The sequence below is a fragment of the Symphalangus syndactylus genome, chromosome 5 (genome assembly GCF_028878055.3).
Source record: "Symphalangus syndactylus isolate Jambi chromosome 5, NHGRI_mSymSyn1-v2.1_pri, whole genome shotgun sequence".
Taxonomy (NCBI): domain Eukaryota; kingdom Metazoa; phylum Chordata; class Mammalia; order Primates; family Hylobatidae; genus Symphalangus; species Symphalangus syndactylus.
In genome coordinates this window covers 55,697,888-55,711,021 of record NC_072427.2, presented here as the reverse complement: position 1 = coordinate 55,711,021, position 13,134 = coordinate 55,697,888, and the positions used below count along the sequence as shown (strand labels likewise).

The 13,134-nt window shown below is 46.7% G+C and overlaps 1 protein-coding gene and 1 long non-coding RNA gene across 4 annotated transcripts in view; one reads left to right on the top strand and one right to left on the bottom strand.

Annotated features, from left to right (window-relative positions):
- Positions 1-13,134, bottom strand: part of LOC129482542 (golgin subfamily A member 8S-like) — a 51,390-nt gene that overhangs the window by 4,807 nt on the left and 33,449 nt on the right. The window contains exons 1-15 of one of the 3 annotated variants that reach the window (XM_063639051.1): positions 8,675-9,018; positions 6,917-7,036; positions 5,952-6,011; positions 5,690-5,770; positions 4,801-4,839; positions 4,491-4,538; positions 4,318-4,402; positions 4,120-4,224; positions 2,988-3,103; positions 2,773-2,880; positions 2,499-2,577; positions 1,858-2,090; positions 1,541-1,602; positions 765-777; positions 219-291 (exon numbers count right to left, since the gene is read on the bottom strand). In XM_063639051.1, coding sequence (XP_063495121.1) covers positions 219-291; positions 765-777; positions 1,541-1,602; positions 1,858-2,090; positions 2,499-2,577; positions 2,773-2,880; positions 2,988-3,103; positions 4,120-4,224; positions 4,318-4,402; positions 4,491-4,538; positions 4,801-4,839; positions 5,690-5,770; positions 5,952-6,011; positions 6,917-7,036; positions 8,675-8,725 — 1,273 coding nt within the window. In that variant the 5' untranslated portion in view covers positions 8,726-9,018. Of the gene's footprint in view, positions 1-218; positions 297-764; positions 778-1,513; positions 1,603-1,857; positions 2,091-2,498; positions 2,578-2,772; positions 2,881-2,987; positions 3,104-4,117; positions 4,225-4,317; positions 4,403-4,490; positions 4,539-4,800; positions 4,840-5,689; positions 5,771-5,951; positions 6,012-6,916; positions 7,037-8,674; positions 9,019-13,134 lie in introns of those variants that run through there. The other 2 variants (XM_063639050.1, XM_063639049.1) reach the window with 2 other exon arrangements.
- On the top strand, positions 8,137-12,200 carry LOC134736629 (uncharacterized). Its single transcript, XR_010120735.1, has 2 exons — positions 8,137-8,412; positions 12,031-12,200. It is a non-coding gene; the product is annotated as an uncharacterized lncRNA (long non-coding RNA).

Here is a 13,134-nt window from a genome sequence, read left to right as displayed (position 1 = left end):
CTCCCTTTCTGACCTGGGCCAGTTCAGCCATCCTTAGGCAACTTGGTGGCCCCTGCTCACAGGAGGTCACCACACTGATGCCAGACTTAGTGCAGGCACCCGGTCGGCATAGTGACCAGCTGTTCTAAAGGTCTCTTCCAACTCCTCAATCCTATGCTGCTAACAGTCCCCCCTTCCTCCTGGGGCTCTCTCCTCTTCCTCTGAGCGGTCTCCCGTACCTTCTCCAGGGAGAGCCATGAGGCCAAACTGGGTTGTTAGCTGCTGGTTCTGCTTGCTGGCAGCTTCCAGGAGCTCCTAAGGGGCCAGGAAAGAGTGAGAAGGGACGAAGTTTGCCAGGTCGTCCCCCTCACGGCCCCATCCTCAGCAGCTCCCTCCCCTGGGTCTCCTGCAACTTTTGGCGGGCCATCTTGGCCACCGCTTTGCCCCAAGCTTCCTGCTGCTGCAGGTGGTTCGTTAGCTGGGTCTGCTGCAGTCACTGCCTGTGCAGCACCTCCTTCTCAGAGGTCAGCTGCTGATAGGTGGCCACGTACTGCTGCAGGTGACCCAGGTAATGGTCTGGCTGCTGCTGCAGACTCTGAGCCTCTTGGCTCTTCAGCTCCACCTGCAGGAAGACCCTGGGTGTGTGGGTACGTGGTGGCTGGTTTCCAGATTCTGGGCCCATTTATAGGGTAGCGAGAGCACTGTGGGGGCTCTGTCGGCTGCCCAGACCCCTGTCTCCTTACTCCAGGCCTAAGTGACTGCCTCGCTTTCCTAGAACCCCATGCCTCCTTCCCCAGCCTCAAATCTCACACTCTCTTCTCATTTAATCCTCAGCACCTCTGTAGGGAAAATGCTAACTTCCTTTTGAAGTTAAAGAAACAGAGACTTAGAGATGCAAAGTACTTGAATGGTGACCAGCGGAACGGAGGCTGGAATCCAGTTTTAATGTAAGGAGTCTTTTTGTTTTGTTTTAAGACAACAGTGTCACTCTGTGGCCCAGGCTGGAGTGCAGTGTTGCAATCTCAGCTCACTGCAACCTCCACCTCCTGGGTTGAAGCAATTCTCGTGCCTCAGCCTCCTGAGTAGGTGGAATTACAGGCACATGAACCATGCCCCGCTAATTTTTTTTTTTTTTTTTTTTTTTGTAATTTTAGTAGAGATGAGGTTTTACCACATTGGCCAGGCTGATCTCAAACTCCTGACCTCAAGTGATTCTCCTGCCTCAGCCTCCCAAAGTGCTGGGATTATAGGCATGAGCCACTGCGCCTGGCATAAGGAGCCTGTTATACCACTGTCTCTTCCCCTGTGACTGGGGGGCTCCATGCCTCTAGCTGGGATGATGATGTCCAGACCTGGGAGGAGCCCAGGGCTACCCACCTCTAAAATTCAGAGGGCAGGAAGCAAGAAACAGCCACAGGAATGCCCTGGGGGGTGCTGTGGTCACCAGCCCCCAGGCTGGAGCTGCCTCTGGCCTGGCACCTCCCCTCCCCAGAGGCTAGCGCCCGCCTCCCAGCCCTTCTTGGATGGGGTGGAGGTTTCCGTCTCCTTCATCTCGTCCAGCTTCTCCTGTAGCTCCTTTACTTGCTGCTCCAAATGCAGGGTGCTCTTGTTCTCATTGTTCAGGACAGAGAGAAGCAATCAGCAACCACCCACTGCAGCTAGAGACCCCAGAACTTGCTGTCTGCCTCCCATGGCACCAGGAAGGGTGGAGGCAGGTTAGAAAAATCATCCCCTCTCTCCCACAGCCACCTGGTTCACAGGTGCCTTTAGAAGTAACATTTCACGTGAGGGCTACACTGCCCCATTTTAGAGGTGGGGAAACAAAGGCTCGGAGGGCTAGGGAGGAGGGCAGGCTCCCCAGCTGGGGCAACGCACCAGCTCCTTGAAGACGCTCTGTGGCTTGGCCAGCTGCTGAAGCTTCTTCTGCTGTTCCTGAAGCCTCTCCTCCTGCTTCCGAAGGCTCTGATCTTGGACCCAGTTCAGGAGACTTGCGCGCTGATTCTTTTCGACCTGGGCCTGGAGCTCTCCTGCCACTCTCTCGAGTTGCTTCCTCAGGTGCTGCAGCTCCACCTCAGAGGGCACTGCTGGGGGCTCCGGGGGCAAGGGTTCAGCTGAGAAAGGAAGCAGCCAATAAGGGCCTCTGGATTCTCAACAAAACAAAACAAAACAAAACAAAACAAAACAAAACAAAACAAAACAAAAACCTTCCTCTTGGTGCACAGCTCCTCTCAGGCTCCCCAAACTTGGCCTCGCTGCTAATGATTCCTTGCACCTGGATGGTAGCCTGTCTTCAAAGCCACTTTCAGATAGAGAGAACTGTGGGTGGCTGACAATGGGCCCCCTTTGCTGATAGGGACACTGAGGCTCATAGAGATGACGACTTGCTGTCTCCTGGCACAGACCTCTGTCCCTCTGCCTCCCTCTCCCTTCCATCCACCCACCTCCCTAGGGCATTCTAAGCCACCCCCACAGCCCTCTGATGCCAGTCCTGCTCCCAGGTCATGCCAGCCCCATCTTACCCATCTGATTTTTGAGTTTGGACTGCAGCTCCTCTACCCGATGCGTATAGAGATTTTTTGAGATTTTCAATGTGTCAATCTGCCCAAAGCACAGAGGGAAAGGGCCCTGGAGAGAGGGACTGGTGGCTGGGCAGGCTCCCATCTCCCTCTCTGCCCCCATCCCCACAAAGCCCAGACCCATGACCACCTCTGGCTGTACTATTCTCATTTTACAGATGCCCAGAAAGATCTAGTGACCTATCTAAGGTGGGGTGGCTGAAGGGTCAGATCTCACCTCCTGCGACATTTTGCTCATACTCTGCTGCCACCGGGCCCTCTCTCCTTCTATTTGGCAAGCATATTGATCTCGTTCTGACTGGACTTGGGTCAGCAACTCCTTCAACTGCAAGAATGGGCACAGAAGTTGGGAAGGGCTGTCACTGGTCCTCACCTGCTCCTGGCCACCTGGGGTCATCTTCCTTCCACATCCCTCCCTCTGCAAAACCTCACCCGTGTTAGCTGTGTTTTCAGCCGTGCCTTCTCCTCTGTGGATTTCTTTAACCGCCACCAGCTAAGTTCTCTACTGCGGCTCGAGAACTGGATGGTGAAGAGTGAGAAGTTTCGATCTGGGGAGCCTGGGACATTCCACAGAGTGCCCCTTAAAAGGGCCAGGGCTAGGCTCAATAAACAACTCGGTCAGTAAAGATCAAGGCATTTCCAAGCCCGTAGTCTGGTTTTTAAAAGAACTCAGAAAAGTTGGAAGGGACAGGGAAAGAGACTGAATTTACAGCTGGCTAACAGAGGCCCAGAGAGATCAGATAATATTGCTATTGTTATTACTATTCTTATTACCACTGTTTGAACCTTTATGGAGTGCTTCAACAGGTACCATGCTAGCAATCCCATTTAATCCTCGCAACCACCACAGGAGACAGTTACTATGATTACCTCTACTGTGTATTTGAAAAAACAGGGAGTATTTGAGGTTAAGTGCTTGCCTAAGATCAATCAATTAGGCAGAGCTGGGATTTGAACACCAGGTCTATCTGATTCTCTAAGCCCTTTTTTCTTGCTGGGGGTGGGGGCACAGATAAGAAGGGGAAAATTAATCTTTATGTGCACTGTTTGAAACGATGATACATTCGCATAGTCCAAAACTCAGAAAGTACAGAAAGGAAGTATCTCCCAGCCACCCTGTTGCTCTCTCCTGAATTTTTTATGAACCCTCTCAGACATGTTTTATGTCTATTATCATAGTATATACACAAACACGCGCACGCACACACATTTCCCCTCTCTACAGAAATGGTAACATATTAAAGGTACTCTTCTGTACCTTCACAGTACAAGTACCCAATACCCCACCTAGGACCTGGCCAAGACCACAGCCAGGTAAAGGCAGGGCAGGCACCTGGCCTCCAAGCTCTGTGTCCAGTGCTCACTCCCCACAGTGCCCCCCAACTCACCCACAGCAGCTGACTCAGCCCCATGCTGCCTCTAACAACCATAAACAAAAGCAGCGAGAAATGGCCATGCTGCCTTCTGGGCAGGACATTCCATCCTGCAGAAGGGACCTTTAGGCTCACTCCTCCATCTGTGAAGCCGGGCACCCAGGGGACAGGGCAAGTGGTTGAACTCACACTGATATCCTTCTTCTGTCTGGTGGCGACAGCAGAGAGAGCCCGCTCCAACTCCCCAATACACTGTGATGAGCATTGCAGGTGGCCTGCCAGATCCTTGGACTCTTCTGCAATGAGAGTTGAGATGGGGCCCAAAGGACTCCCCCTGAAGACCTGTCAAAGTGCCAGGTTGAAGGATGACAGGGTGTCCAGATTCCTACCTTCAAAGTGTCTGAGAACACCTTTTGTCCGACACAGGTCCGTGTGGAGCTCATTTTTCTCGGTGTTCAATACCGCGATTTGAAGCTTTGGGAGAAAAACAAAGCAAGTGCTGAAAGAGAAGGAAAGAAACATTCTCGGGAGGACAGGAGGAAACTTCACACCCTCCACTCACTTTTAGCCCCCATTCGGCCTGGTGTCTCTTCTTGTTTTCTTTCTTTTCCTATAGGAAGAGGAAGACAGAGCTCTTACCAGGGGGAGGCAGAGATGGCACAGCAAGAGACATGCCCCCAGAATGCCACCAATGCCCCAGGACAGGCCCACCCATGGGACCAGGTTATGAGAGGCCCTGTGGGGATGGGGTGGAATGTGAGGAGTGAGCCTTCTTCCCCAGGCTGGGAGTGGGTGAGATGAGACTGAGGCCTCTATGTCTGAGTGCCCCCCAAACCCAGCAGTCATGTCGCGAGGAAAGGAAATCACGTTACTTCTTCCAGTTGATGTTCCAATTCTTTATTCTGTTGTTTCTGTGGGGAGAGTCAAATGAAGGTGATGGAGGGTGGCCCCTCAACTCTATTCCCTAGACCAGGAAGCGGTAGGCAGGGGCCAGGAATAGATTTTAAAGGCAAAGTTCTCAGACATAATGGGAACATGAACCGGTAAACTCTCCTCAAGCTCCCAAGGACAGAGGATTTGGGTCTTTGTTGGCTTTTGCCCACAGCCACAGAACTCAAAGTCTGAATCAGGACTCTCTTGAGAGGACAGTAACATAAACCCCTAGAGATGGAGTTTGAGAAAGGCCCCTCCTTCTGGCAGCTTGTGATTTAGAAAGTGCGTTCATTCAATAAACATTTACTGAGCACGTACGGGCCAGGTATGGTTCTTCACAGCAGATATAGGATGGAAAAGGACAGACAGAGCCCTTGGCCCTGAGGCTTCCATTCTAGGGGGCCTTTAAATCTCGGACTCTCAGAGCTAACAGAGACCTTTGATACTCACTACCTCCTCTGGAAACACAAGCCCAAAAAGGAGAGGTGGCTTGTCCAGAATCGAAGATCAAATTAGGGACTGAGTCACAGCAGAAATACAGGGCCCCTGACAACCAGTCAGGGTAGCAATTCCCCGAGAGGCAACAACCCCAGGGCGCGTGTAGCAAGGACTGGAGCAGGGATGTCTGGAGAGGAGAGAGTCGGCAAAGAGGGCAGCAAAAGAAAAGCCCCGCTGCATGCTCTGGGGTCACTCCAGGTGAGGCCTGGGCACCCCAGCTCCCTATTTACCCTTGGCACCAGGGGCCCCCAGCTCTTTCTTCAGGGCCCTAAGGGGAAACCCAGCCCAGGATTGGCAGCATGGAATCAGGGGACCCCACTGAACTCTTACCAAAGATTCGATGGTGTTCTTCAGTTCATTGACTTTTATGGACCTTGAATCCCAGACTACTGCTGGTTCTTGGCACGGGCTCTGAGGCGCATGCAGAGAGGAGGAGGTAGAGCAGGAGTTTGGCGAGAGGTAGAGAGAACAATCATTAGGGCTGGGGTGTGTGGGCTGTCTCAGCTGGCAAAGGAGTACCCAGTCCCCTCTGTGTGAGGAGGTTGGAGGGCTGGCCTGCAGGGTCACTGCACCTTCACCCAGAGCCTCTTACCTCCAGATCCTTCAGGGTAGCCGATGATGTAGGGCCCTCCCCGTGGAAACCTGTTGCTGACTACAAGAGATGAGAGTGCATATGGAGATGTTCTGTCCCCCTCAGTGTCTGAGCCCTCTGACTTCCTTTCTTCCCCATCAACTGGCAACATTTTCTTTTCTGCCTATCTTGGACCTTTGTCCCATAACTCTGTGCCAACTTCTCTCATGGTTCTTATCTCCCCACCATCCCACCCTGGGGCCATTTCAATGACTCCTGATGGCAAGTGACTCTTCTCATTGTCCTGGCTTCCCCTTGAGACTGGGGATGAGGAAAATCAAACAGCAATGCTGGGTGTCCTGGGTGTTTACAGCAGGCCATGTATTATGTACTAGGGATTAACATAAAAACCACAATAACAAATCTCATTTAAACTTCACAAATGGAAGTCAAACAATACCACCTCTGTTATACAGATGTAAAAAGAGAGGCCCAAAGAGCTCGAGCAACTTGCTGTAAATCATATCCCTCCCAGACGGAGAGGCGGAGAGGCGGGATTCAAACCCAGAATTCCTTTTTTTTTTCTTTTTTTTGAGACAGAGTCTCGCTCTGTCTCCCGGGCTGGAGTGCAGTGGCACAATCTCGGCTCACTGCAAGCTCTGCCTCCCAGGTTCACGCCATTCTCCTGCCTCAGCCTCCCGAGTAGCTGGAACTACAGGCGCCCGCCACCATGCCTGGCAAATTTCTTTGTATTTTTTAGTAGAGACGGGGTTTCACCATGTTAGCCAGGATGCTCTCAATCTCCTGACCTCGTGATCTGCCTGCCTCGGTCTCCTAAAGTGCTGGGATTACAGGCGTGAGCCACCACACCCGGCCAAACCCAGAATTCTTAACCAGTACCCAACAGTCCATCCACAATTTTAACAATTACCCTCTACTGCCCCTTGGGCCCCCTGTCCCCAGGAGCCTGGCCAGCCAAGACTCACATCCCCAGGTGACTGGCAACCACCAAAAGTGGCTGTCTCAGGGATACTGCCATTTGTTTTCCTGTTCCTCTTTGCTCCTGCTGTAACTCTACAGCTGTTTCTCTGCCAATATTCTTTAAACTGTGGGAAAGAAGAGCAGTAATACTCATGAGAACTTTCAGCCCCTACAGCCACATCCTCCTTTATAGTTTTTACAAAATACTCTTAGACACCATCTGATGTAATGACAGCAACAACAGTACAAGCTGTTGTCACAATCATTTAGTGACTGAGAGGGATTGATATCATGGCTAGAAAAAAGAAAAAGGCGATACTGGGACTTTGAAACTCAGTCTTCTGACTCCAAGCTCTGAGGTTTTGCCAAGAATCAGCAGCTGCCAGGGACCAAAACCAGAGGCAGAGGTAGAAAAGTAAACATTAAGCAGGCAGGAAGTGTATGCCGTGTGGTTTAGAGTCAGACATTCTCACACGTCTGTTAGTGTGAAGAAGTGCACCAGTACCTCTCAAACTTTTATATCAATGTGTCCTCATGGCAGAAGGCAGCCTTTTTGTTAAATCTTGGAATTTATCAGAAAGAGGACAAACCAAGTCTCATTTCAGAGAGAAGTCTGGTATACTCTTAGAAACCTATGTGACTGTCATCCCTAAGTACATTCATGTTTTTTCTCTTGATCTCAAGAGAATCAAGGGAAACTGATGCTTCAGAAAGATGTCCCACATTTATCCTGTGGCACTCAAAGTTCCCAAGGTTGAGATAATATCAGGAAGATTCAAACTGTCAAGTTCAGTTTCCCAAGATCTATTCCACAGAAGATGAGCAAATCTCACTTCAGAGACCACTGACTGAAGGGCAGCCTGGTCCCAGAACCATGGAGAATTAGAATATGAGAGAGAGAACTGAGAAAAGAATGTTGAAATCTCTCTGGAAAGTAGAAGCCTGAGAGAAAACCAAACCAAACCAATTCTCCCATTGCCACCCAGAGACACTGTGAACCTTTTGAGCTCATGGGGCAAGTGTAGGCTTTTCCCACTGTCAATGTCTATGTTAAGGGAGTAAGGCAGCCTGAAACCTCTTGCTCCTAGGTCCCATCATCTCCATTCCCTTTGCAGCTGGAAATTTGTGCTGTGACCAGAGGAATCAGAAATGGGGTGACAACGCTTACGGGACTGGGTCATAAGATCAAAGGCTGGTCTTGCAGTAATGACAGTTCCTAGGTGGATTGTGACATCACTACATTCCACTCCTCCTGGTCAGGGGGAGGGAAACACAGGGTTGGGACCCAGCTCCTTGGAGATGCCAGCGCAAAGAGCCCAGGGAGGTCCTCCTTGAGGCAGCAGGAGAGGAGGGCAGAGTGTGCAGCAGGGAGCCCCAGGAGTCACCAGCCCAAAGTCACCCAGGGATGACTGGCGAGGACAGGGCCTGGGGCTGGGGGACTGAGGTCCTTGGAGACACGAGCCCAAAGAGCCCAGGGAGGTCGAGTTTGGCGTGGCAGGAGGTGAGGGCCCAGTAATGGAGTGGGAATCCCCAGGAGTCACCCACCCAAAGTCACCCTAGGGTGATTGGCAAGGGCAGGGACTGGGCTGCTTGCTGAAGGGGCAGGGCTGACTGACAAGACTTTGGTGGGTGGAGCCCAGAGGCGCCGGGGTTGGGGGGCCCAGTCCGGTGTGCCTCAGGAGTGGTATGGACTCTGGCAGTGGTCTTGTCATCGGAGGGGATCTGTGGCTGGGTTGGGGGGTGATGACCTGGTGCGTTTTTACCTTTGTCTTGGCTACAGCCAATTTGCTCTGTCGAGTTTCTTCTGCCATCATGGGGTGGGTAGGGAGGCAGGGCTGGGGCCACGTCAGCGAAATCCCAGCAAGCACTAATCAACGCCTCCAGTCACCTACCAGGCAGCTGTGTGACTGGGACAGAGGCGGCGTAACCAGGGCCCCAGTAGAATGCAGAATAGGGGTGTGGCCTTAATGCTCCAAGCCCATTGGTCAATGACAAAGATGAAAGGGAAAGGGGGTGTGGCTTAATTTTCCTGCCATCTCAACTCAAAATCATACCTACAAAAGAGCTAAAGTGTTCATCTTTTTGCTTTTGCAAAAACTCTGTGCCAGCTATGAGTGTAAGCTTTATAGTTATATATAGATGTTTTTATTTATAATCTTTCTCCTGCAAAAAAAGATTAAAGTGAAGCAAAAAGAACATGTAATAAGATGAATAATGAACAGAAAAATAATTTGCTCTTAAGACAAAGTAAAGGAAACTATAAAAGGGAGATGACTAGAACTATTTAGCAAGACGAGACCTCATCCTTTCTATCAAATAGTGTGGTGTAATTTGCACAATGCACCCAATGGTTAATGAATACATATTTGTTGAAGATAGCATTAATAACACGACCAATGAAAAACTAATACAGAAGATTTTTACTCTTCAGGAAGTAACTATTAGGTAGGTATTGTAAATTCTAACTTTAAAAGATAGAGGAAAAGATATATTGAGCTGACCCATAAATGCAACAGGAAGACACAGAGTAACAATTACTGCAGGTGAATTTCAGCTCTCGGTCCCTCTACCAACCAGTGTCACCAGGATCCTTCTTCAGACCCATGTATCCAACTGCTTATTTACCTTTTGCACCTGGATATCCCTCAGCTACCTCCATTTAATTCATCTTCTTCCTCCAAACTGGTCAGCATCCAAGCAGATCCAGAGAACTGTGAAGAGCTATTCTAGTCTCTGCCCTCTCCCCTGTTGCTGATCCAGTTAAGAGGGCCAAAGAATATAGTTGAGAGGACACCAGCTCTGTATCTAGTAGCATTTAGTTTTAACCTCATCCCTTAACTTGAAATTGGCATGGCCATCAATAAGCGATTTAACTCCTCTGAATATCAATTGAGAAAATTTTTAAAAATTTCCAAAATTAATTGTAGTGAGGATTAAAATATCATGTTTGGTACATCATGAGCTCTCAATAAATAATTGTAGTATTATTCAAATTGGTACACAGGCCTATCACTTCTCCTTCCTTTTAGATTTTTTTTCCTTCTGTTTTTGCCTCTGAATGCCCCAACCCAATCTCCCTTCCTCTATCACCTTTTTAGGAAATCCATCCCCACCCGACTCACCCCACCACTCCTCACACTCCTTTCTCTCCTACCCTGGCCTCCACCACAGCTCCTCCATCCCCACCTGTAATCCAGCCTCTGCACCACTATCAGCGCTGTGATTCTGAAATGCAAATCTCATCATGTTTCACTTTATAACATCTTTGAATGACTCCTACTTCTTTCATGATAAATTCTAAGCTCCTTAGTTTTAGGTTGACCATGACCATTTTTGATCTGACCCTGTCCGTCTCTCCCTCCTAATTCTCATTTCTCTCCACCAAATACCCCACCCTTTGTACTGAATAATGTGGCTCTACTGTCATCTCTTCATACTTATATTTTTTCCTTGATCCTTAACTTTGCTCACAATGTTCCTGCCATCTGGAATAGCATTTTCCCTGTTGGCCTGGAAAATTTGACTATTCCTTTGTGATGGAATTCAGTCTTCACTTCCCCGTGAGTGACCTTCTTAGGACAAATTGACAGTATCTTATATTGTAGTCCCACAGTCCATTAGGCAGTCTTCAAGTGTCCACTATGAGAGTGCATGATATTAGTTGTTTATATGCCTATTTCTCCCACTGGCTTTGAGAAACTTGAGGGATTGTTGTAACCATTTGTATCCCCAGTGTCTAGCATAGCATGCATCTATTTGTGTTTTGAATGAGTGGGTGAATTAATGAATGATGAGAAAGCCATGACCTATGTTTTGTCTTTACCAATCTTACATGAGATTATAAATAGACTGATTCAACTGAAGATTGCAGGTCCTATTCCTTTTGCAGTTGTTATTGTACATGTTAGCAAAAAGCTTCATCCCTTCCAAAAATTTCTTCAGTGGTAGCAATAAATTCATTGTCTTCTGGGAGCAACATTGTGCTCTCTCTCTCTTTCTCTTTCTCTCCCTGATTTGCCTATTGCTACTTTGAGGATTATGTGTTTATGACTTTATAATTCGTTACAGTGCATGTAATAGGAGCCCTTCTATTCATAAGTGGTTATGAAAAAATATTCACACTTGCTTATGTTTTGTGAACATCTATATGTGGTGGAGCACATGTTATTACAATCTTATTTTAAGCGGAAATATAGATTAAAGGATTTTCTCTTACTGTTCTTAATGTAATGCTTCTAAATTAGATATACAAAAGTGCTCATCTAGAAGATAATGGAAGCATAAGCAAAACACAGAAAAAGGCTTACCAAGAACGAATTATAACTAACAAACAAATGTTAGTTTTATTGCAATAGAATTACTGAATTAGTACATGATGGAACAAAAAATCTATAACAAGTTTAGATGTCAGTAATTTGTTGGACACGGATTGTATACGCTGTACCCACAAAATTATATCAAATTGTTTCTATTTCAAGAAATTTTCAGTTTATTCATGTTCAACACAAAAGTTAATTATACATGAAATATAAACTGAATGGAAAACATTGGCATTGTATTTCCTGGCTTTCTGGGAAGAATGCAGGAGTAGGGTTAATATTGAAATGCAAGAGAAAACTCTTCACTCCTCTCCTTGTTCCCAGGATAGGACAAAATACACACAGCCAATAATGATGAAAGTAGGACAAAACCCAATGTAGTCAAGAGAGTTATGACCCTGAGGTGTGAGGTAAGATCTGGCCCTGGGAATGTTGACTGACACTGCAATATTTAGTATCTAGACTGGAATGATTAGATATGAAGTGGGTTAACCTGGAGTCTTTAGAGATGGCACTATTCCCAGAAAGATAAATGAGATCCAGTCCTAGGACAAAAGGACAAACATCATTGGTCGGAAAAAGAAAAAATGATTTAGAAAAAAAGAGAAAGAGAAACAAAATGTAGAGGAGAAGAAGAAATCCCAAGGATGGAGACCAAAGTGTTTGCCAGTCAGTCTGTTCCTTGGGAATGTGAGTTACACAGTAACCTGGAAGATGATACTACTTCCAAGCCTATGATTCTGTCTCCATGACTTAGGACACTAGTCACAAATAAATAGAACACATCTTTCTCTTTCTAGATCTCATTGTCCATTGAAGAACTGCTACTCATGGCCTGCAAGAGTGAAACTCATTGGTTCTATGAATGAATGAAATTGGACCTGCTGGAGGCCTTTAATTATTATGTGGGCCTCAGAAATGATGAGGATTGATGTGGGTGTTATTTCAATAAAGTGTTATAAACAATTCATATATGAAAAATTTATTTTCTTAATTTATAGTTAAATATACTAATATTGTATTTCAATGTTGTTATTCAAATTAAAGACCATGTCAATTCTTAGACACAATCTCTCACTGTGTATTAATTTCAAAAAGACATTGTAGTAACCACATATATATTTTATATATATATATATAAATTAATAGACATTACTTTTTGAGCTGTTTTACGTTTACAGGCAAAAATTAGTGAAAGTTAAAGTGCCTGTCTGTAGACTCTCTCACTCCACCCCCATTTCTCCTATTTTTAACATCTTGTGGTATTTTTAACATTAGTGTGTTACATTTGTTACAAGTGATGACAAAATGTTGATAAATTATTTTTATCTAAAGTTCATAATTATATTAGGGTTCACTCTTTGTGTTGTCCATTTTATGGATTTTAACAGAGATGTACCCACCATGACAATGTTACACAGAATAATAGTTTCACCGCCCTAAAAATCCCCTGTGCTCTACCTAGTTATTCCTCCTTTCTTTCCTCCCCAGGAATCCCTGGAAATGACTGATCTTTTTACTGTCTCCACAGTTTTGCCTTTTTCAAAATGTCGTATACTTGAAACCACATAGTGTGTAGGCTTTCATATTGGCTTTTTTCACTCAGTAATACGCATTTAAAGTTCTTCCATGCCTTTTTGTGGCTTGATAGCTCTTTTTTTTTATATATAGAACTGATTAATATTCCATTGTATGGCTACACCATAGAGTGTTAGTCCATTTGCCTATTGAAAGGTACTTTGGTTGTTTCTCTTTTGGTAATTATGAATAACACTGCTATAAACATTTGTGTGCATGTTTTGTGTGGGCATAAGTTTTCAACTCATTTGGCAAACACCAACAAGCACAATTATGGAATCATAGGCTAAGAGTGTGCTTAGTGTCATAAGAAACTGCTAAGCTGT